This window comes from Notechis scutatus, chromosome 4, assembly GCF_049901735.1.
Source record: "Notechis scutatus isolate UNSWTSFEM ecotype Mainland chromosome 4, rNotScu1.2, whole genome shotgun sequence".
In the NCBI taxonomy this organism is placed as follows: domain Eukaryota; kingdom Metazoa; phylum Chordata; class Lepidosauria; order Squamata; family Elapidae; genus Notechis; species Notechis scutatus.
Genome location: NC_142012.1, coordinates 95,463,169 through 95,486,924, shown reverse-complemented (window position 1 = coordinate 95,486,924; position 23,756 = coordinate 95,463,169). Strand labels below are relative to the sequence as shown.

The 23,756-nt window shown below is 37.7% G+C and overlaps 1 protein-coding gene across 3 annotated transcripts in view; it reads left to right on the top strand.

The window, feature by feature from the left end:
- The window catches only part of PRKG1 (protein kinase cGMP-dependent 1), an 864,463-nt gene that overhangs the window by 758,478 nt on the left and 82,229 nt on the right, over nucleotides 1–23,756 (top strand). For all 3 annotated transcript variants that reach the window (XM_087964134.1, XM_087964133.1, XM_087964136.1), the window contains one exon: nucleotides 7,957–8,031. In XM_087964134.1, the coding sequence (XP_087820260.1) occupies nucleotides 7,957–8,031 (75 nt within the window). The remainder of the gene's footprint in view (nucleotides 1–7,956; nucleotides 8,032–23,756) is intronic.

The window sequence follows — 23,756 nt, the reverse complement described above, 5'->3', positions numbered from 1 at the left end:
TGGAGAGCTTAGAAGCATTAGAAGATGAATGTTTCAATATTTCATTACATAAGTTTATGATGTTTTTCTTTTTGATCATCCATTGGTTTCAAACACAGAGAAGGTTTTGAGCTTCTTTTTGTTGATTACGGCATTAAGGGAGCAGTCAGTCTTTATTTGGTTCAGGACTGATTGATTGGTTCTTTTTACTGTCCATGCTGCTCTTAGTATCAGTCTCTTGACTCATAATTCAAATCTGCTTTCTTCCTTCTCTTACTCTTTGTTAATGTACATCTTTCACAGCCATGCTTTCAGCAACTGGGAAGGAACTTTGCTTTAATTATCATGATCTCTGTTGTCATAAAAACACCCTTATGCTTGGTGGACCTAATTTATTATTGCTTCTTCCTAAAATTATCCTTTTTTTTTTTTTAGCGTCTCCAGCACATTCTGCTTCTTTATATTTTTGAGCCCAAGAAAACAGAAATATCTGCATGTTTGCATTGTTTAAATTAACTAACTCTGGTAACTACTTTATCTCTTTAACTTACATTTTTTGCACTGTCTATATTTACTCTTTAAGTCCTTCTTACTTTTTGCTTTTGGTGTCATCTAGATTTTACTGACTGTTCGTCTTCTGTATCAGAACGTTCGCTTTCCGATACTGCCTTGGAATGGAATGGAGTGGAGTAGAGTAGAGTGGTGTGGCGTAGCGTAGCGTAGCATAGCATAGCATAGCATAGCATAGCATAGCATAAAATAGAATAACAATTGGAATGGACCTTGGAGGTCTTCTAGTCCAACCCCCTGCTTGAGCAAGATACCCACTTCAGACAAATGATTGTTCAATTTCTTCTTAAAAACTTCCAGTGTTGGAGACTTAACAACTTCTGTAGGCAACTTGTTCCACTGATTAATTGTTTTAACTGTTAGGAAATTTCTCCTTAATCTTAGGTTGCTTCTCTCCTTGATTAGTTTCCACCCATTGCTTCTTGTCCTGCCTTCAGGCGCTTTGGAGCAAATCTTGACTCCCTCTTCTTTGTGGCAGCCCCTCAAATATTGGAACACTTTATCATGTCACCCCTGTCCTTCTTTTCATCAGACTAGACATACCCAGTTTTATGCTCACATTAACCATACAGGGACAATGTGCATTCTTGTCTCACTCCTTTTCCTATTCTGAATCACTCTGTTTTTTTTTTAATTGTTGTAAATATTATTTCAAAAGTATAATTAGATGTTCCTGTACACTCATTACTTCTAACTCTTTCTTGAATCGGCTACATTTATCAATAAAACAAAGCTAAACATCCTTATTTTTCTCTTGCACTTACATAAGCCATCCTATCTTAACTATTTGATCTTACATCCCTTTGTCTTTTCTATGACATTCTTAGATCTTTGGCATTTCTCTCTCCGTTCTCTCTTCTATGCTTATAAGATAGCAGTGTTCCAATATCTCAGGGGCTGCTGCAAAGAAGAGCGAGTCAAACTATTCTCCAAAGTACCTGAAGGCAGGACAAGAAGCAATGGGTGGAAACTAATCAAGGAGTGAAGCAATTTAAAACTAAGGAGAAATTTCCTGACAGTTAGAAGAATTAACCAGTGGAACAACTTGCCTCCAGGAGTTGTAAATGCTCCAACACTGGAAGTTTTTAAAAAGATGTTGGATAACCATTAGTCTGAAGTGGTATAGGTTTCCTGCCTGAGCAGAAGGGTTAGACTAGAAGACCTCCAAGGTCCCTTCCAACTTTGTTATTCTATTCTAATTTTTTTGAGACATTAAGCAAAACTTTGCTTGCATGAGGAATGGTATGATAATTGGCATATTCTGTTATATCTTCGTTCTTTGTTATAGGCATATACACCAATCTTTTCCAGTTTCTAGAATATACACTTTTGATTTAGAGCAGCTTCTTGAGTTATCCAATCATTGTTGTGTCAGAATAAAAATAATGAGGATTAGCTTTATATCTTTTCAGTGATGGCTGGCTGAAGTTACAAAGATGTTATTAGTCAATACTGTCAGGATGAAAATAGATACAGTCGTGATGACAGAGCCATTAACACTGATATATTAATATATCAGTCACTTTGTTATTCCCCTTGTATGTATTTCAGTGTGGGGTTTTTTTTCATCTGCTTTGAATCTAATTTGTCCATTTCTCATGCATTAAATTCTTTTCATTGGCAGTAGTTCTCTACCATAGAAAACATTTTTGGGGGGGGGTGGTAATGGAGAGAGATATAGATAGCTAGATGATTGGATGGATGGATGGATGGATGGATGGATAGATGGATGGATAGATGGATGGATAGATGGAAGGATAGTAGATAGATAGATAGATGGATGGACGGATGGACGGACAGACAGACAGACAGACAGACAGACAGATAGATGGAGCAAAAACATGTAGAGAATTATTTCCAAGCCATTTATCAGCAGTGGCTATATAGTTGTATATATGAGTCTACTGGGAAGCTGGCTACATATGTTCTTCTCTGGATCACATGACAAGAAGACAGGAGAAGGTGGCCTTAAGCTGGAGTTGTTGCCAATCTTCTGAATTGCTACACAATTGTCTTTCCCATAATGCTGGATTTTTCCCCACTCTCCAGTCTCTAATGTCACATAGCTCATTTTTTAAACTCAAACTGCAGCTTGCTGGCTTCTCCCCACGCACTAAATTTGGTCCTGTGCTGTTCAGCTTTTCAAGAGTTACGCTGCTGATGCACTAGAAGGACAGATCGTTCCAAATCCCTTGAAATATTTGCAGAGTATGGTTTCTGACCTTCTTTCCAGCTTCATTGCCAGCAGGGTTTATAAGAAGTACCTCTGGACTTGTGTGTATTCATATGTGTGTGTCTGTGTATAGGAAGTGAAGAATGGGTGTTCTGCATATGCTCTGTTCTTGGCAAGGAAGAGGGAAGAAGGGAGGTTAGATTGAACAACAGGGAAATATAGTTTTCTCTTAGAAGATAAGTTAGGAGAATTCCGCCCCCCCTCCCCAAAATGGCACTAATGGATCTGGCCAATTTTTTTTACTCCACTTTCTTTTGTAAGCTTCTGCTGCTATACCAAACTTGATCCTCTTTATTCAAGACAATTTCAATCCCCTTTATATAGCGATTCCACACACCCGCAATATTCAGTGAGTTTAGACAGAATAATAAGAATGTTTGCTCTAGAGTAGTGCCTGCTGAAGGTTTCTGCGCTAGACATTTCTCTTAAAGAGAGTTGATAATTTCCATGCAAGCCTGTATCATAAAAATTGGATTGTTCACTTGGATGCACTTTTTGGAAAGAGCAATGAGTCACATAAATAGGCAGCAAACAGAACGTAATGAGCACTTTGTGATAAAGAGAACTGTCAACAGCCCTAAGAAGTGAGCCAGAGAATCAGAGTTGAGGGCACCAGCCGAGAATTGGAGCCAGGTCATAAACTTTGGGGTCAAAACTGACAGGAAATGCTTAAATTAGCATTAAGGAATGCAAAAACAATAACTATTCCTGTCCTACCACCACCATACACAGGCATGCACTCCGTTGCTGAGCCAAGACAAATTGTTCCATTAGATCTCAGCTAGGAAAGGATAACTTTTAGTTCTCTTTGTATCCAGGAAGCACAATGGCCAATCATGGTGTCTGGTCCAATGTAGTTACAGTAAATATCAGTGCCTGGAGGATAAGCTATCCATACTGTGGGGTGCCTTGGTACACTATGTTTTTTAAATTATCTGTCTAGTTCATTTAACAGAATAACTGTATTGGAAGGGTCCTTGGAGGTCCTCTAGTCTAACCTGCTGCTCAGGTAGGAAACCCTTGTACCATTTCAGACAGATGGTTGTCCAATCTCTTCTTAAAAACTTCCAGTGTTGGAGCATTCACAACTTCTGCAGGCAACTTGTTCCAGTGATTAATTGTTCTAAGTGTCAGGAAATGTCTCTTTAGTTCTAAGTTGCTTCTCTCCTTTGATTAGTTTCCATCCATTGCTTCTTGTCCTGCCTTCAGGTGCTTTGGAGCATAGCTTGATTCCCTCTTCTTTGTGGTAACCCCTTAGATATTGGAACACTGCTATCATATGCCCCCACCCCCAGTCCTTCTTTTCATTCAACTAGACATACCCATCATCCAGCAACCGCTCTTTTTATGTTTTAGTTTTAGTCCCCTAATCATTTTTGTTGCTCTTCTTTGCACTCTTTCCATAGTTTCAATGTCTTGTTTCCATTTCTAGCCATGTAAATTGGAGTTAGCTGCAATAAGAGTCGTGGTGGTGCAGTGGTTAGAATAAGTACTGTAGACTACTAACTCACTGTCCATTGCCAGGAGTTCGATTCTGAGCAGCTCAAGAATGACTCAACCTTCCATTCCTTCCGAGGTCAGTAAAAAGAGGACTCAGATTGTTGTGGGCAATATGCTGACTCTGTAAAACTGCTTAGAGATGGCTGTAAAGCACTGTGAAGTGGTATATAAGTATATAAGTCTCAGTACTATTGCTATTACATTTTTCTTCTGAGTAAAAAAGTACCAGGTTCAGAATCATTATCTCTTCCAAAATTATTTTGAGTAGCCAACATCCTGAAATAGAAAAATACCTCCATATCCTATTGCCACAAAGCCACCAATGATCATTTTCAATTTGTGGGTATTTTTACTGATCTCTGTACCTTAACAATGGACTTTTCTAGGTCTTATTCCTGTCATTTCCTCATTTTTTCTTCATGTTGAAAAATATGAAAATTGAAAACTAATTGTCTGCTGATAATTAGAAGCATCCTATTTTGGCTAGCAATTTTATCAATTAACTTTTCAATTTACCTATTAAAACTAATTTTATGAGATATGCAAATTCTTTTTCATTCCTACTTTGTAATATGTTATTAATTCATTTGCCATAGGCTAAATAAATAGTTAATTAATCAAATATGAATATTTTATCATTATGTTGATCAATGAATGGGAACTGATCTTAATATTTTATAGAAGATTGAAAACATGGTTTTATGCTTTAATAAATGCTTACACATACAATTGCCGCTGAAACTCGGTTTCACTGTTTTTCAGCGATTCTGTTATTCATAAGGAATTAACTATTCATTCAGTGTTGGTGTAGCCTACAGCTTAAGGATCAGAACATATACAGGTGATTAGTAACAGGACTACGAGAAAACTTCCTGATGGGACATTGTGTTACCTGAAATATTCATAGTGAATTGGGACTGTGCAAATCATCAGTCCTAAAGTATTTTTAATGATGCTTTTAGCTTCTTAATAGTTGATTAGGCCTGAAAGCAAGTTTCTCACAGAGACTTCTTTAACTAGATTTATGGAAAAGGAAATAAGTGAGAGAATTGGACAGGTGGTACTTTTTATTTAGTGTTAAAAGTATATCTTTATTCTCTTGCTAATAATATTTTGTTGATAATGTTGATATCCATCTTGTTGAAAGGATACAAAGATTTTCCAAGCTTGTGAATTTTATCAAACCAATTGCCTTCCCTCCCAGTTTCTGAGAAGATTATTAAAGAGGTACCTGTATGAGCACTCCAAAGCCCTTGAAACTACATTGACCATCTTCTAAGATGTACCTGGACATTTGAGTCAAGATAGCAATAGCACTTAGATCTATATACCACCCCATAGTGCTTTACAGCACTCTCTGGGCAGTTTACAACATCAGCATATTGCCCCCAACAATCTGGGTACTCACTTTACCGACTTCAGAAGGATGGAAGGCTGAATCAACCTTGAGCCCCATCAAGGTCGAACTCTAGGTTGCAGTCAGAGTTCTCTTGCAATACTGCATTCTAACCACTGTACCACCAATCATGATGTTGCTTCACTTGAAACATTCCTCTGAACAATTTCTGATACCCTATATACTCAGTGCCTCATTCTGTTCTAAAACTGCCCATACTTATTCATCTAACTTAGTGTGAAATATTTGAAGGCTTGGCAATTAGAGACAATGTATTATTTACACAATTTAACTAGAAAGACAATACATTGTAATCTTTTAATTATTACCCCTTGTGTATGTTTTCTCCAAACTATGCACTCAGTAGCTTTTAAACAAATTAGAGGTCTAATACAGAGAAAGGAAAACCTTACTCAAACCAGCCTGGCTTTTATAAGGACCTTTTATAAAATGCATTATAAGGATGCAACTTTGTGTAGCTTTGAAGGTCATGCTGCATAAATATAGTAGTGGCCCCTTAGTTCTTGATCTTACATGCATTTTTAATCCTATTGATAAGTTACATTGTGGGGAAAATGCAAGACAACTGACATTGATAGGCCTAAGTTAACGCTTGAGTTGCATTCTAATGTGAAGGTGAAGATGACACAATAAACATCTTGGTATGACCTTATTTTGTTAAAAAGGGGTGTCAGACAGAGGTACTCTCTTTAATTTCATATTAATTATTTTGTCGGGACATAAAATGTTTTTCTCCCTAACAGGACACAAAATCTACATATTGATGTTTCTCAGTGATACAGTATTTTTATCTTACAGATTTTGGCTAGAAGATGCTTAGATTTATTTATTATTGGGAAAAGGAAATGTCAATCACTTATGACAAGTCAAAGTAATGATCTTCTGCAATAAAAGCATTAAGTTTTTATAATTAATGCTCAGCAGATAGAATAAGGACATATCTTATGTATTTAGGTGCCTCATTACAGTAATATTTATCTTAGAAGTAACCTTTAATGTATTGTCTTTCTCCCATGTGATGAACAGAAGAAAATTTCAATGTTGCTAATCAAGGAGTAAGGGGAAGTTAATAGTCTTTGTCCTCCAATTTTTTCAGGGTTTGTATATGAGACAAGGTTATGGGGATGAAATAACAGTTGATGCTGTTAAAATATTCAGAAACTTAATATTTATTGGAAGAATATTAGGTAAATTCATATTTAGTAAAATGCATTCTACCAAAAAAAAAAAAAGAGAGAATATTTGTAGCTCAGGGTTAAAATGAGGTCCTCGGTGTGCTCAGAACTTGGCTGTTTTCTTTCAGATGTTTCATTGCTAAAGTAGTTAACACTCTAGCAATGATGTTACCTAGTTTGGTAATGAAATGTCTGCAGGAAAACAACCAACTTCAGAAAGCACCAAGCACGTCTCAAAATGCATTCTGCTCCTACGTTAGAGGAAATTAAATCTCAGAGAAGACAACTGCTGAGAAACATCTTGTTCAATACTGGAAAATTTCCTTTTTTTTTCTATCTCAATTTTAGATATATTCCAAAATACTTTTTTCCTCAGTCATGGTAATTTGAAATGGAACAGCAATCAGCAAAGACTACAAGGAGTTGGGCAGCATACAGGTTTCATTTCTTATTTTGTTCTTTTTAACTTTTATTTATTTTTATTATTATTATTGGTGGCAGTCAGCCAGATGTTTAGACTGGATAGCCAAACCATAATAATAAATTAAACTTGTATGCTGCCCAATGCAGAATAGAATAGAATAGAATTCTTTATTGGCCAAGTGTGATTGGACACACAGGAATTGGTGCAAATACTCTCTGTATGTTATTTACTTTTTTTTAATTATTATTATTATATCACCTCTCTCTTCCATATGCCGAAAAAGTGTTATTTATTAACTATTGTTATATCTTCCCTCTTCCACCTGCTAAAAAACTCTGAGCCTTCTACTCAAGAGGACACTGAGTTAAATTAACTTTCAGGAATAGTTTTGGTTGTAATGGGATAAAAATGAAATAAGTGAATAAAATAGAAATAAAATCAATGTTAATCATGATTTCGTGGTCCAATGGAAGCCTTTTGTTTTTGAGAAATAGACATTGAATCAAAATCATTGGCATAGTAATCTATTTGTGGTGCACATGCGTATTTTGTCATGGTATTTTATAAGACCTTAGGCAGATCTTGCCCAATAGAGAATCTTTGCAACTCTTCAGTTATATCAGAAACATTTTCTTTAAATTGTGTCTTAATTTTACAGCTCTTTCAAACATTTGATTGGAGGCCTGGATGATGTTTCCAATAAAGCATATGAGGATGCTGAAGCAAAAGCAAAGTAAGTCTCAGTTAATCTGATTTTCTAATATTCTCTTTGTTATTCTTTATAGCATGCTGCTTTCTAAGAAGGAGAGAGAGAGCTAATTAAGGCATTTTTCTCTCCAAATAAATTACATCATAATTTCTCCCTTGACCCTGGTCTTCCCCCCAGCCCCTGGATGTGACTTGTCCAATGGGGCACATCCATCTCCAAGAGTCATCCATCATGCTCTCCAATAACCTTCTTATGCTCCAACTATTTTGGGCTGCTGAGTTGATTATCTAGGCATTTAAGGAATGCCTTGTTTTCCCCCACTCCCTTTTTTTCTGGCAGCTAAAAAGACCAAAGGAGTATCTTTTTAGTTGACATTTTGAGCATTCACAACTTCTGGAGTTCCATTGATTAATCGTTCTGCCTGTCAGGAATTTTGTCCTTAGTTCTGGGTTGCTTCTTTCCTTGATTAGTTTCCATCTATGGCTTCTTGTCCTGCTTTTGGGTGCCTTGGAGAACAGGTTGACTGCCTCTTCTTTGTGGCAACCCCTTTTGTGTTTAATTAATAGCTGCTTCCAGTCCACCATGATTCTCAAGATAGGGTGCAAATAATAAAACTACAGTATGTCATGGCCCCATTGGAGCCCAGTTTGGAGGAGGAGAAGGAGGAAGAGGAGGAGGAGTTGGAACTGGGACCATCCGACAGGAATGACATGTCTCATTTGGCATGTTTGGGCTGACAATGATGCTGTCCCTCAGTCATTGGGGGAAATGGTTGACCAGACAGAGAACTGCCTGCATTCACAGACACAGGGGAGGATCTGCTGCTGATAGGCAGTGGTGCTGATAGGCAGCAGATCTCCTCTGATGAGGAATAGCTGCCTCCTCCACTCCATCCAAGGGCATGAAAAGGGGAGCATAGGCAAGCGGAGAGAAGGGCTGCAAAGCTGCTCGGGAGAAGGTTTGCATCAGCCATCCTCACAAGGAACACCTGGAATAGAAACTGTGGAAAGTTACTCTTTGCCAGGAACAAATGTTCATTTGGAGTTACATTCCCCTGGCTTTGACTCGTGCCTTTTTGCCTTGCTTCAAGGATTGCTTTTTGCTGTGCTGTTTGCTTTACCCAAACCCTGTGGACTGTACTCCAGAATTGCCTTTGCCTTGTACCCTGTCTTTGCTTTCAGGACTGCCACTTGTTTTATGCCTGGTCTTTCGGACCTTCCTGGTAATATTATGGGCTATTGTTTGGAGGACTGAGGTGGCTGTCTTCAGGGTAGCATGGGATGGAGTCTTTTTGGTTGTTGGAGAGTCAGTTATTGAATATTCTTGAGGGCAATAAAGAATTCTCTAAAGGCCCGCCTTGCCTTGACCACCTTGGTTATAACGCAGTACAACAGTAAGCCAACAAAAAAAAGGCAAACGATAATCATCAGCATTGAATAGTCACATATTCCACAGTTGCAAAATAAATGTAAGTGCATGAGAAAAAAAGGACTCCCACAACCAACATGCTCTAGTTGGCAAGGTTCTGGTTTTCATTGCCACCATGTCTCTCAAGGTTCAGGTTTGGTTTACAGAATATTATCTGCAGGTTAAATATATGAAGAAAAATTCTTAGGAAGATTACTTTGAAAGTCTATCCTCAGAACACTATGTCAGGAAAATTATTTTTTAAGATTAAATAAAATCTTGTTGGAAACTCTGTTCCTTAGACTTGGGCATACATTTTAATCCACATTTGGCAAATTGAAATAGGAGGCTGGTATAATTGCTACTTATATATTCTTCCACCTGAATAAAAAGTTTTACAACCATGCATTATAGTTTAATATTCTCTGGGAATCCGGAATGTATTTTCTATCAATTTTTGAACTAAATGAGCAAAAGCAGATCCTTGGAAGACAAAAATGGCACATGTCCAAAATAGTATAAAGTACAAATGGTAAGTTACTGCATATGTAAAGTTTTAAGAGTGTTGTGATTGTTCTGTGATATTGTGGTAGAAGAAGAGACCATTCTATATTCTTTAAAGTCTTTATTTTATGGGTCTAGGTATATGATTTAATGGACAATCACACAAACAAATGATATGAAAATAAATTCATATTCACACTTGATTCTTTAAATAAACATATGTTCACACCTATACATTATGTGTGTATTCACATATATAATATCTAAAATTCCTACCTAGAACAAGCTAAAGTTTTATCCATGGATGAGTAGAATAGAATAGAATGAAATAGTATTCTTTATTGATCAAGTGTGATTGGACACACAAGGAATTTGTCTTGGTGCAAATGCTCTTCGTATACATAAAAGAAAAGATACATTTGTCAAGAGTCAAGAATCATCAGGTATAACACTTAATAATAGTCATAGGGTACAATAAGCAATCAAATCATACTAGGAAACAGTTCAATAAAAATTGTTAGGATACAAGCAACAAAGTTACAATCATACAGTTGTGAGAGGAGATGGGTGAAAGGAAGGATGGGAGGATTAATAGTAATAGTAATGCAGACTTAGTCAATAGTTTGACAGTGTTGAGGGAATTGAGTGGGAGGGACAAAACAAAATAACAACAAAAAAAGAAAGACTCAGCCTCACTTTATCACTTTGGTACTCTGGTTGAATTATTTTTTAGAAATGAGGCTGATAAACAAAACAGAACCATTTATTTATTTATTTTCAAAATATATAATACTGTGCTACTACCCAAACAATGTGATTCTGGATAATGTACAGGATTAAAACAAGCAATAAAAAAACTGACTGTTTAACAATAAGTCTTTCCAAAGTATAAATACAATAGTTTTCAATTTACAACCGGTTTCTTAACAACTGTTCAAAGTTATCACAGACACCAAAAAAGTTACTTATGACCCAGATTCATAGTTCTGACATCCGCCACCCACTCCCTCAAAACTACATGAATGCATTTCGGGGCCCAGATAACTGGCCCACTTTTCTGGCTGTTTGCAGTGTCTCACAGCCACAATTTACCTTTTTGCTGGAAACCAACATTTACTTTTGGCGTCTGGCATAGTGAAGAATGGGTTCATGTAATTACCATAGTGTTCCCATAATAACTGCCACAAAAAAAGGTCATAAAATCAGACACGGTGATGCGGTGACCTGCTTTACAGCCATCATGACTCATGACTGGAATTGTGGGCTCAATTATGGTTGTAAATTGAGGATTATCTGTATAAAGTATAAAATGGCGACCAGTATATAACAGAACCACCCAAAGGTGCATCTCTTACTCAGTTGGCCTTGTGCCTGGTGGAAGAGCCAATTCTTAACTACTTTCCTAAATGTGAGTAGAATTGGGGCCTGTGGCATGCCAGGGAGGAGATTGTTCCAGATGTCAATCACCAAAATACTTTTAAGATCATCTATAGATTTGGGTTACATTTCCCTAAATTGTCTACCATCTGATACAAATAAACCAGTTATCACTCTGAAATTACTTCTGTTTTTGTGCTCTCCAAAGTTAAGAACTTACATTAAGAATAAAAAAAAAAAATATTAGTGAAATTGTACTTAACTAGCAGCCACACTAAAATTGCTTTCATAAAAATGCACATTTAAGCTTTTTTGAAAATTGCATCTGGTGGAGTTTCTCTTGTAAGAGGGTTCTTCATGTTGCTCTAATAAACTTCAGCTAATTGCCCTTCAGGGGAATATCATTCAAAGTATCAAGCCGTGAGGTGACAGTGGGTGACAATATTCATTCTTCCTAAACATTGTGGTGCTATTAGGGAAAGAAACACGATAATATAATTGCATTGTTTGTGCTGAAAATAAACCAGTCTTAGATAGTTGCTGTAGTGTACTGTAATGAGCCAGTTTGGTCTAGTGGTTAAGGCACCAGGCTAGAAAGCAGGAGATTGTGGGTTCAAATTCCACCTTAGCCACAAAAGCTTTGGACCGGTCACTTCCTCTCAGCCCAGCCTATCTCACAGGGTTGTTGTTGTGAGGAAAATAGGAGAAGGAAGTTATGTTAGATATGTTTGCTGTCTTGAGTCATTTGTAAAAAATAATAAAAGTGGGATATAAATAAATAAATAGTAGTTTCAGGGTGGGAAGGAGGGAAACTTACTTGCACACGGTCAGAAAGTTAAACAGGAAGCAAAAAGACCAAAACAAGGACCCCATAGTTCAACCATCAAATATATATATATATAAACATAGAGCAAACCCCATTCCTTCTAGTACTGATGATACTACCTTGTTGGATAATGAAACATCTATAGTTCAACCCTTTTAAATTTTTTTTTTTTTTGTAACACAGACAATTTTCTTTCTCTAGAACTTTGTCTTAAAATCATAGATTTTTGAGACTATTTAAAAACAAACAAGTTCCACAGACTGTTTGAAAACTCTTGTATTATATGAGTGTATTCATGTGTGTAAATACATATAGATACAAATTGGATATTGGCTAGAGGGTGTCAGCACTCTACATTCATTCTTTTTAACTGTAAAGAAATTCCTTCTTTAAATATTATTCTGCTTATAAAAACACAAATCTCCATAGTGCACATGGAACTCAGTATATGAATTGGCTCAGAACCAACAGTTTTGTCTCAACCTGTTCTTTCCAGTAAGAAAAAAAGTGTTGATGCCATCAAGTGAATTGCCAAATATAAAGTCATAAAAAGCACTTTTCATTTGTACAAACTACAGAGATCCAGCTGTAGGGCAAGACAGAGGTTGTAAGTGCATTGTCTTGTAACTTTCTAAGCTTGCTGCTCTTCTGGTGTTACCTATAAACTCTGTTGTACCCCACTGAATCTTTTGATTTTTTTCTCTCTCTACAATACTGTCGGAATTGAAATTTTCTACGTAAAAACTCTGTTTCTGTTGCATAACCTTAGAGATCTTTCATATTTTTATATAGACAAACAGCCATTTCTTGCCTATATAAATGTGTGAATCAATGTAATGTTGAGTCCATGTTGAAATTTCAGGATTTTATGTAGTTTTTAGTTCTATCAGTTTTCCATAAAATTTCCACACACACACACACACACACACACACACACACACACACACTGCTATAGCAGGCTCCACAGTTTATGTTAATGAAAAATGCAATTCTTTTTTCTTAACTATAGCACATTTGCAACTGCACAGTGCAGGCCCAGCCTCCAATCTTCACTGAAGCATAAAAATGTGATTTCCTTCTTCCTTAGTTGCCTCTCACTAGTTGGAGCACGGTGTTACATAAGCTATACTATATGTATGCAAACACAAACATTACTGTTTCAGAAAGCAATACTGTTAGGAAAAAAGTTGGCAATCTTACTTCAGAGTTTTGAGAAGCTACTCATATAATTGTCATTAATCCTCTTTATTCTGTTCTTGCACCTTATTTATTTTTATAAATAAAACTTATGTGCCATAAAAAGCACCCGTTTTCCCCATCAAAAATAGAAATGACTTTTCAATATAAATCTTGTTTAACTGCAGAAAGTTTGGTTCCCTTTAACTATGCCTTCTCCCCCCCCCCCTCAAAAATGGCTTTTAAAACCCTCTTCCTATATCTCTTTGACATGCATTCTTTTTTATAGATTGCTCAGGGAGCCAGAAGATTGCACAGATTTGGGATTTACAGTTAGAGTGGAAAGATTTATGGTTTTCAGGGCCTGAGAAGACAAGCGCTTCTTGGAGGCATATACAGAAAATAAATAAAAGCATAGAGCTCTTAGCCGAACCTCCGATAGACAAGTTGGGTCTTTCAGAGAATGGTATCTTATCTTCAGATGCCTTTAGAGAGCCATGATTTCTAGTTCTGCTTCAACATGCCTTTCTCCTTCCAATCAGAGTCCAATGATGCATTATAGGTAATTGCACAGTTTATCTTCTTGAAGGAGTTTGACACAGTTATTGTTATTACTAAAAAGGGAAAGTGTAAAACTTGATTATCTAAATAGCGATACATCGAAAGAGCTCCAAATCAGGGACATTGATTGACAATCCATTAATGCAACTTGGTGGGCATCCATGTATAAAAACTACAATGGTAGCGGAGGGTGGCGGGAAAGTTGCTTATTTGCAATTCTCTGAATGGTTACCTGAGAATTCAACCAACATGCCCGTATTGGTTGTGTTTTGTTGGCAGAAGGTGTGGACAGCTGAGGTCTCGAGCCTGATGGACGTTAGAATATCTGAGTTGGTATTTGGAGACTCTTTGATTTATTGTTTAGGAACTTTATCTGTTGTTCTTGGCAGCCTTGCAAAAACTTGGCAAGGCTCTTCCTTGTTGGAGCTAATTATTTGGAAGAAGCCTTTTATCTGTGAAGAAACAGGATTCGTGAATGAAACAGCCAAAGGTTGTGCTGGTACCTTTGTCTTGTGTTTACTCTTGTGGAACCAGGTTTGGGTCAGAACAGTCTTCTTTGGTGAAAGCCAAGTGAGGTTAATATCCTTCTAAAGTTGGTTGTGTTGAACTCAAGAAGGAAAACAGTTTATTTATTAGAAGGCATGCCTGAATATATTAGTAAGTGATACGGTGGCCTAGAAGTGGAACTCTCGCTTCACAATCAGGAGGCTGTGAGTTCGATCCTATGTAGAGGCAGATATTTCTGTCTCTGGGCACACTGGGAATATATCTGCTGGAAAAAAAAATCTGCATTGGTAACAGGAAGGGCATCCGGCCAGTAAACACTTAGCTCCATTCAGTTGCCCAGGCTCCACCCCACAAGGGATTATGGGGTCATTAAAAGAGGATGATACCTGAATATATTAGACATTGCTTGGAAGAGAGGGATTCTGCATAGGCCCATAAGGTGTGTGGAATTCACAGAAAAACAATGGAAGGAGTACAGTTAAACATTAGTGCAGGTAGTCCTTGACTTACAACCATTCATTTAGTGATCATTTGAAGTTACAGCAACACTGAAAAAAGTGATTTATGACCATTTTTTACACTTACAACTGTTATAGCATCCCTGTGGTCACATGATCAAATTTTGATCATTTGGCAACTGGCAGGTATTTTGACAACCGCACTGTCATGGGGTCATGTGATCACCATTTGTAACCTTCCCACCTGACTTTGATGACCAAAGTCAATGACGGAAGCCAGGTTTGCTTAACGACTTCATGATTCACTTAACTGAAGTGGTTCACTTAACAACTGTGGCAAAAAAGGACATAAAATGGGGCAAAACTCACTGCCTTGCTTAGCAAGGAAATTTTGGGCTCCACTGTGGTCCTAAATTGAGGATTATCTGTAACCAGCTCTTTTTGATCTCTCCAGAACTTCTAATTGGACGAGACTTTTTCTGTCTGGATAAAGAATTTAGAAGCTTGTTATACGATCTTGTAACATTTTGGTTGTATTTTGTAAGGATGTTACCCAGATTAAGCTGACCGTGGGTGTTTGTTTTATTTATCTGTCCTCTTCTCCTCCCATTCTGCTAATACAAAGGTATAATGTTTAGATTTTCTCCTATGTGCCCTGCAACTGTTTGCTTCCTCTTCTTTTACAAAACCCCCGTTTTTTGCAAGACTTGTGGTATCTCTCTGCTTTCATCCTGGTTTTCTAATTTCCTTTCCTTTTTTTTTTCTTTCCTTTCCTCCTTTTAAAATCATTGTGCTTGCAACAGAAGCACCGCAGTCAATTAAGCAGATAAACCAATGATTGGATCAAGATTATCTCTTGAATTCATGGTGGAGCACCCGGTTTAAAGTCAGAGGACCTGTGTCCAAACTGAAATGTTCCATCCAAACCACGTTGGCTGTTCATTGTGCTATTTGGGTTGTTTTCCTCAAACAACCCAGCTAGGGAGTTGAAATGCCTCAGGATCAATGCAGCGGGAATGCAAAAGGAAGGCTTAGAGCAGGGAGGGATCTTCAGACTTGGCAAATGTAAGTCCTGTAGGCTTCAACTCCTGGAATTCCTCAGCCAGACTGGTTGAGGAAGTCCACAGGTTTTAAAATTGCCAAGTTTGCAGACCCTTGACATAAAAGTCAAAAGGGGAAAGTGGAATATTTTATTCATTAAACAAAAGAAATATTAAAATGAGAGCAATGCTTACTTTTTAAAGTTCTAGCAGCTATGCACATATCTGGGAGGTTAACAATATTTTCTTCATTACCCGGGAAAGTTAAGCAAACCTGCCCAAGGGAATGGGGGGTGGGGGGGCGGGAGAGGCTGGTTTAATTAATTCAAGGGAAAGCTATAATCAGAAGTTGAATGTGTTTCCTTTTATCCCTAATTAAATGATTTTCCAGAAATAATAGAGCTCTTCATTATGTTAATTCTTGGTAATAATCGAGATTTTATTCCTTCATTTAAAAAAAAAAAAAGCTTTTTTTTCTAGCTTGTGTGAATACAGATGTTTAAGCAGTTATGTTGTCTGAGTTGACAGTTCCATGATTTGAAGCTCTTTTGATGTATCACTATTTAAATAATCAAGATTTACACAGAGTTCAAAAGGCCATGAGGGCCATTTAAATGGAGTTTATTCCCTGCTCAGTAGAATAGAGAAAATATTTTAGGCCACATTAAGAAAATTACCATATTTTAGTTCATTAGTGTAGTATGAACTGTCATTTTTGTTATAATGCAAACACTGTAAACTACATGAGACACTCAGTTTTGTATTAAAAGATATTAGGCAATGCATTTTCCCAGCCTTACATTTTCACTGTAATGTATATGCTTTTTAAAATTATTTGCCCGCACTCATCAAAACTACAAACTCTGTTAAAAAACAAAAAGGTCATACAGAATTGACCTTGGTCTGTGCTCACTTTATTTTCTTCAAATCCTAGAGCAGCAAGTTTTGAAAAAAAAGTCTATGTTTATTCATCTGAATCTGAGTAGAATTTTTTTCATAGATAGCAAAGAAAGTTCTATTCATTTTTAGCCAACCTTCATATAGCATAACATGTTCCTCTTTGGAACATGCTATGTTATATGAACCGAAGGTAAAATTCCGATAGAATTGAGGATGATCATGGCTAGAAAGTTTATATTGGTTGTGATGCATGAAGGTGAATATATGTATCCCAGGATAATGTTGCAGGATCAGAACTAGAGATTTAGTCTTCTGAGCTATTGGAATCATGCTGGAGCCCATCCTCAGGAAACGTCTCTCCAGCAGAGTGTCAAGGCCCCTGTCAGAGTCTGAATCTGAGGAGGAAGATGAACAATTGACAGGGAGTGGGAGTATGGCTCCATTGGCTGTGGAGGAGGCTGGGGAAGGGCAAAGTCTAGGTGGGCAGAGCAGGGAAGGGATAGAACAAGGGAGAGGGAGTTCAGAGAAAGACCCAGGCCTACCCCCTCTTCATCCTAGGGCAGGCAGGGAGGAACGGAGAAGAGAGCAACATGGGTTGTGTGGTTTATGGGGGAGGAAAGGGCCCTGATTTCCTTTATTTGCCACACATGGGAATGAAAATCTGAAAGAACTGAATGCTGACTGCAGCAGCTGCTGGGAGCAAATGTGACTTTATCCTGTGTTGTCTTTGCTTATCTGTGTTCCTGGCATCTTCCCAACCGTGTGAGTTTTGCTGTGCCCTCACGTCTGGAATTCTTGCTCCTTCCCTGCCAAACTAATTACCTCCATTTGGCTTGATTGAATTTATAGTTACAGTTTGTGTTGACTATGTTTTGGACTTAATTCTCTGCAGTCAAAGGCTGTTCCTGGGAGAGTTTTTCTCCAGCCAGAAGGTAACCTGGACATTGGTGACAAAGTTGGAGCTAATAAAGGATTCTTATTGATTATCTGACTGTGTTGCCTTTGTGCCACACCCCAGGTCATCACACAGAGTGTGAACTTGGGGCTATTCTGTGTGTATAGTATATAAATACCACACACAAAATAGCCCAAAGTACACACTCTGCTACAGAAAAGTTCCCTAAGAATGGGCTCCAGCATAAGTGTGGAAGCTCAAAAGACTAATTCTGTGGTCCCGTGTCTGACCCATATTGCATCTGGGTTGCATTCAAAGAAATTGTGGCTCTCAAACCTCTTACATTTATTTGGCACCTTACCTTCTTTAAAGACTCAGATTTCATCTTATATCTAACTCTCAAAGTATTTGTCTACTTCTTCTAGAGTAGTTCCATCACTCTCATTCAGTTTATATATTCATGCAGATGCTTACAATTAAGTTTAGAGGGAACCTGTGACTCATGGGGGTCATCCTGTCAGAGATATTTCCTTACTTAAAAAAGAGGAACAGAATGATAAACCGGGCGACAAAAAGCAGTGCCAGCAGTTTCCCCATTGAATTTCTTCCTGTTGGCTTTTCCATTGAATTTCCTTGTGAGAAGCTAGCGGAGTGCATTGGAAATCCCTCCTCTTCCTCTTCCTCTTTTTTTCACCACCATTTTTTTTATTTGTCAATTGCTTACAAGATAATAGGTATAAGTAAAAACATAGTTATGAATACATGGATACATGTAAGAAAAATAAATATATATATAAAAGAAACAATAGGACAGGGACGGTAGGCACGTTGGTGCACTTATGCATGCCCCCTACAGACCTCTTAGGAAAGGGGTGAGGTCAATAGTAGACAGTCTAAGGTTAAAATTTTGGGGGTTTGGGGGAAAAAAGCACAGAGTCAGGTAGAGTATTCCAGACATTGACCACTCTGTTGCTGAAGTCGTATTTCCTGCAATCAAGTTTGGTGAGATTAACCTTGAGTTTGTATCTATTGTTTGCTCTTGTGTTGTTATGGTTGAAGCTGAAGTATTCATTGAGTGGGAGGACATTGCAACGTATGATTTTATATACTATACTTAGATCGGACCGAAGGCGGTGTAGTTCCAGGTTTTCTAGGTATGGAATTTCAAGTCTGGTGGCATAAGGTATTCTGCAACGAGTAGAGGAGTGGAGAACTCTTCTTGTGAAATATTTCTGGACTTTCTCAACTGTGCTGATATCAGATACGTAATGTGGGTTCCAGACTGATGAGCTGTATTCGAGTATTGGTCTAGCAAATGTTTTGTATGCTCTAGTTAGTAGTGTGATATTACCAGAGAAAAAGCTACATAGGATTAGGTTAACAACTCTTAATGCCTTTTTGGCTATGTAGTTACAGTGGGCTCTAGCACTTAGATCATTAGAGATGAGTATTTCAAGGTCCTTTACAGAGTTTGGATCATCAACAAGGTCTTGACTATTCAGCCTGTATTTTATTTTCTGATTTTTTTTGCCAATATGTAGGACAAAGCATTTATTTGTTGAGATTTGAAGTTGCCATTTGTTTGACCATTCTGATACATAGTCAAGGTCTTTTTGAAGGGTAGCAGTATTGTCTGTGGTGTTGAATAGCTTTACATTATCAGCGAAGAGAATGCAGTTGCTCTTGATATGATCACAGGGGTCATTTATGTAGAGGATGTCAAGAGTTGGTCCTAGAACACCGCCTTGCGGGACACCACTGTTGACAGGTACAGTATTTGATAGGACACTTCCAATTTTGACCCTTTGTTGTCTGTTTGACAGGAATGCTTCTATCTAGTTATGCAGGTGACCAGAGATACCGTAAGATTTTAGTTTTAGGAGTAGTTTGTCGTGTACCACTGAATCAAAGGCTTTACAGAAGTCTATGTAGATTGCGTCTATTGCTTTGCCCTGATCAAGTTGTGTAGTCCATATGTTTTTGCAGTGTAAGAGTTGCAGATTACATTATAGTTTTTTCCTAAAACCAAATTGTTTATTAGAGAGTAGGTTGTTTGTTTCTATGTGGAAGATGATGGATTGGTTAATAATTGATTCCATGACTTTACAGGTGATGCAGCATAAGGAGATTGGTTTGTAATTTTCAACTCGGCTGGGGTCTCCCTTTTTGAAGATGGGGATGACTGTGGCTTGTGACCATAGTTTTGGCAAGGAGCTGGTCCTGAAAGATGTTTCAAAGATTATGCTTAGAGGTTCTGCTATGACAGTGGATAGCTTTTTTAAAAAGTAGGCACATGTTCCGTCCAGTCCAATAGATAGAGATGGTTTTAGATTGTGTAGTGCTTTTTCAACATTGTCTTCTGTAAAATCAATATGTATTAGATCATTGTAGTTGTCAGTGGTTTGACTAGGAAATACTGGGCATGATCCATTGCTGTTTACAAATACTGAGCCAAATAATGTATTAAAGAGGTTGGCTTTAATTGTGTCGTCGTTGCAGTCTTTACCATTAGGTCCTTTCAGGGGTAGGATGGACCTTGAGTCTTTTAGTTTGTTGTTTACAAAATTGTAGAAAGCGCAGGTGGAATTGGTGCATAGAAGGTTTTCTTCTTGTTTAATGTGATAATTGGTGCATTCAGTTTTTATCTGGTGGCATAAATTTTTGTATCGGTTTTTGAAATTGGCAACGTGACCAGATTTGTTTTTCCGCCAAAGTGATTTCTTTGTGAAGCTTCCTTATTATTTTGGGTAATTTGTTTTTTCTGGTTTTGGGAGTTGTTAATGGTACATATAGTTTGATGACTCTTTTGACTTCAAGTAAAAATATGTTGTAATGGTCTTCTACAGTATTGCCTCCAGTGAATAGAAATTGCCAATCAAGGGATGAGAGATGGTTGTTATAAGATCATAGTTGCCTTTTTTGAGGTTATAATTGGGGATTCCGTCATTGTGATGATTTTTGTGTGGGCGTATGTTGAGACAAAAGTCAATCATGTTGGAAAAGAGTTCTTTAATTTGTATTCCGTAAATTGAATTCAAACTATTGCAGAAGATGAGATCGAGGCAGTTGTTAAGTCTAGTGTTGTTGGTTACTAGTTGTTCTAGTCCCAGATTTGTTACTGCATTGTAGAAGGTTGCATGTGTGGGTTCAGTTGTACATTCGTTAAGGGTCCAGTTAATATGAGGTAGATTGAAGTTACCAAGAAAGATAAAAGTGTGTGGGCAGGATGCTGCCCATGTTAGTAGTGTATTTAGCTTGTTTGCATGTTCGATGTCATAATCAGGGACTCTGTAACATAGTAAGAACTGAAATGTGATATTTAAGGACAGTTCACAGACGATGGTCTCAGGAATAGCAAGCTCTTGGGTAACTTGGATGTTTTTTAGGTGTAGGGACCTTTTATAGAAGATAGCAACACCACATCCTCTACGGATTTCACAATTTGATTGGTAAACATGATAGTCTCTTACTGTGGTAATGGAGTCAGGGAGAGATGCATTGAGCCATGTTTTACAGACAAATATAATGTCGAATTTAGACATATTTAGTAAGAGGAGAAATTCAGGTATTTTATTTACAAGGCTTCTTGCATTGAGTCGCTTGCATTTAAGGCCAGTTGTGGTTGGAATAGAGGTAGTTAGAGGCGTGCATGCCTAGTTTTGTTGGATTGGATGGGGTGGGGTTGGATGCTGAGTTGTGGGTTGTGTGACTTTCTTTTGATGCAATCAGCTCTGTAGTCAATGTATAGATCCTTTTCTCCATTGTCTAGATGGTTTTTGAGTTCTGCGCGGAGTTCACGGGAGCGGATTCTTTGCAGTATGGAAAAGTCTGGCCTTGAGCGAAGTTTTTTGTGGTTGGGATTGGTTTTTGCAATGGCGTTTATTGTATGAATGAATATGTATTTGCTGGATTCATTTTTGCATACAACTCTACAAAATCTTGGGGCCACAGAGCCGTCATTGTATTTGTACTCAGGGCCATCTCTGGTTATTTCAATGATATCTTCAGGAGAGATGTTTGTTGTATTTGAGTCTCTTATGATATCGCGAACTTTGGTGATGTCATCTGATTCATTGGTGTCTTCGAGACCAAATAAGATGGCAGTATAATAATTGTCATTAAGACATTTCAAATTTCATCCTTGGTTCCAACATGGGTGCCAACTGAGTGTGAGGAAGTGGGAAATAGGGTGGAGATATACGCCACCCATCTTCCCTCGCACCACACAAACTATGGGCTTCTGGGAAGTGTACTGAGAAGGCACTGTGGTTCTGAAGTGGCCACAATTTTGCCAATCCCACAAAAGTAATGGGTCCTGGATTTTGGATGCATTCTGTAAAGCAGCCCATTGAGGTACTTTGATTCAAAACTGTTGCCCTGTTGTACTGTTTTGTCAAATTGAAGGTTATACACAGACAAATAAATACAAGCATTTTGGAAGTAGAAACTATCCTAGCAATGATCTTTTTATTATCTGTTTTCTATCTATCGACTGTATGTAATTGAAGTAGCCATCCATCTTACAACAGTGATTCTGGGTAATGGACAAAAGAATAAACCCCAGCATGATAAAAATATAACATCCAAAAGTAACTGAATGTGCATGGAGTTTAAAATTATCCACCTCCAATTCCAGCTCAGAGCTAAACAAATAAATCAATAGGGTTCACTTAATGCCCTGGCCCAAAAGTCCGGGGAAGAAAGGTCTTTAATGCATTGTGAAAGGCCAACAGGATCAGCACCATCTGGATTTCTGGGGGTAATGCTAGGGCAGGCACTGCAACCAAGATGTACTATGGCCATAGAAACTCAGGGAAAGTTAGGAATATTTTCCCTCTATTCCCAGATCTGAAAATGCAACTTCGTATTTGACAATTTAAACAATGCAGGCCTGAGTGTGGGGAGATGCATTTAAACTTATTAACAAGTCTGAAGCAAAACACCATCTGGATGTAGAAAGAGACCTGAGAGATATTGTGCACTTGTCTTACTTTTTCATTTATTGCTTTGAGAAGGAGATCAGGATTTAATTGGGGCTACACTGGTATCTGTGGGCAGTATTGGGGTTTGTTTTTTTTTTTTTTTGTATTTGCTTTTTGGCCTATTCAGTGAAACAGATTATTGGATAAAATGAATGCATGGCATTTTCCAGAAATTTGTTGCACCATTTTTACCCCTTATTTCGGCAAACCTGGGCTACCATATTTCAGCTGTACAATCGGGGAGTGCTCTAAAGACCTCAAAGTGAAGGCTATCTGTGGCCACAAGCTGGCCAGCTTCACTGCATATGAGAAAAATATCAGTAGGGATATGGACAGTGAAATATCCTTTGGCTTGAATCTGTATCAAAGAATTATATTATCAGTCAGGCAAAAATCCGTATAATATATTCATTCTTTCTCTCTCTTACACATAGACGTATTTTAGATAAGTAAAAGTTGGAAGTAGTAGAATAAGAAATAGGGTATTCAAGCCATTCCCTGTAAATAATTTTTCACATTTCTAGTTATCTTTTGTCAGAAAGGAAACAGTGAATTTTCTCTCATCAAACAAAAGGGAGAATATTATTAATTAATTAATTATTATTTTTTAATGTATGGCTGCCCATCTTAAAATAACCAGGAAGCTCACAACAATAAAATTACAACACTATAAAAAAAGAGGCTGCAATCAACCAACAACTGTCTGCAGGCTCTACTATTTTACCCCAATTTTGGTAAGGTGCCAAATTTTAATAGCTTTCAGAAAATTAAGAGGGTGGGAGTATGCTGGATTGTTGAGGTAAGGCAGCCATGAAGCAGGCACACTTCTGAGGTCCCACTAGATAACCATATTTCAGGGAAGGCACCTGGATCATGTCCATCTAATTTGATCTAGAATTGGGACTGTTTTGTGAGGGAAACTATTGACTAGTAATTAATTACACACTAATTATCCTTCTTTGTCTTTGATTACATCCATTGATAGAAGAAAAGTTAAAAGTTAATTTACTTTGTGGTAAAATGGGAGGGAGGGAGGGAGGGAGGGGGAGGGAGGGAGGGAGGGAGGGAGGGAGAGAGAGAGAGAGAGAGAGAGAGAGAGAGAGAGAGAGAAACGGA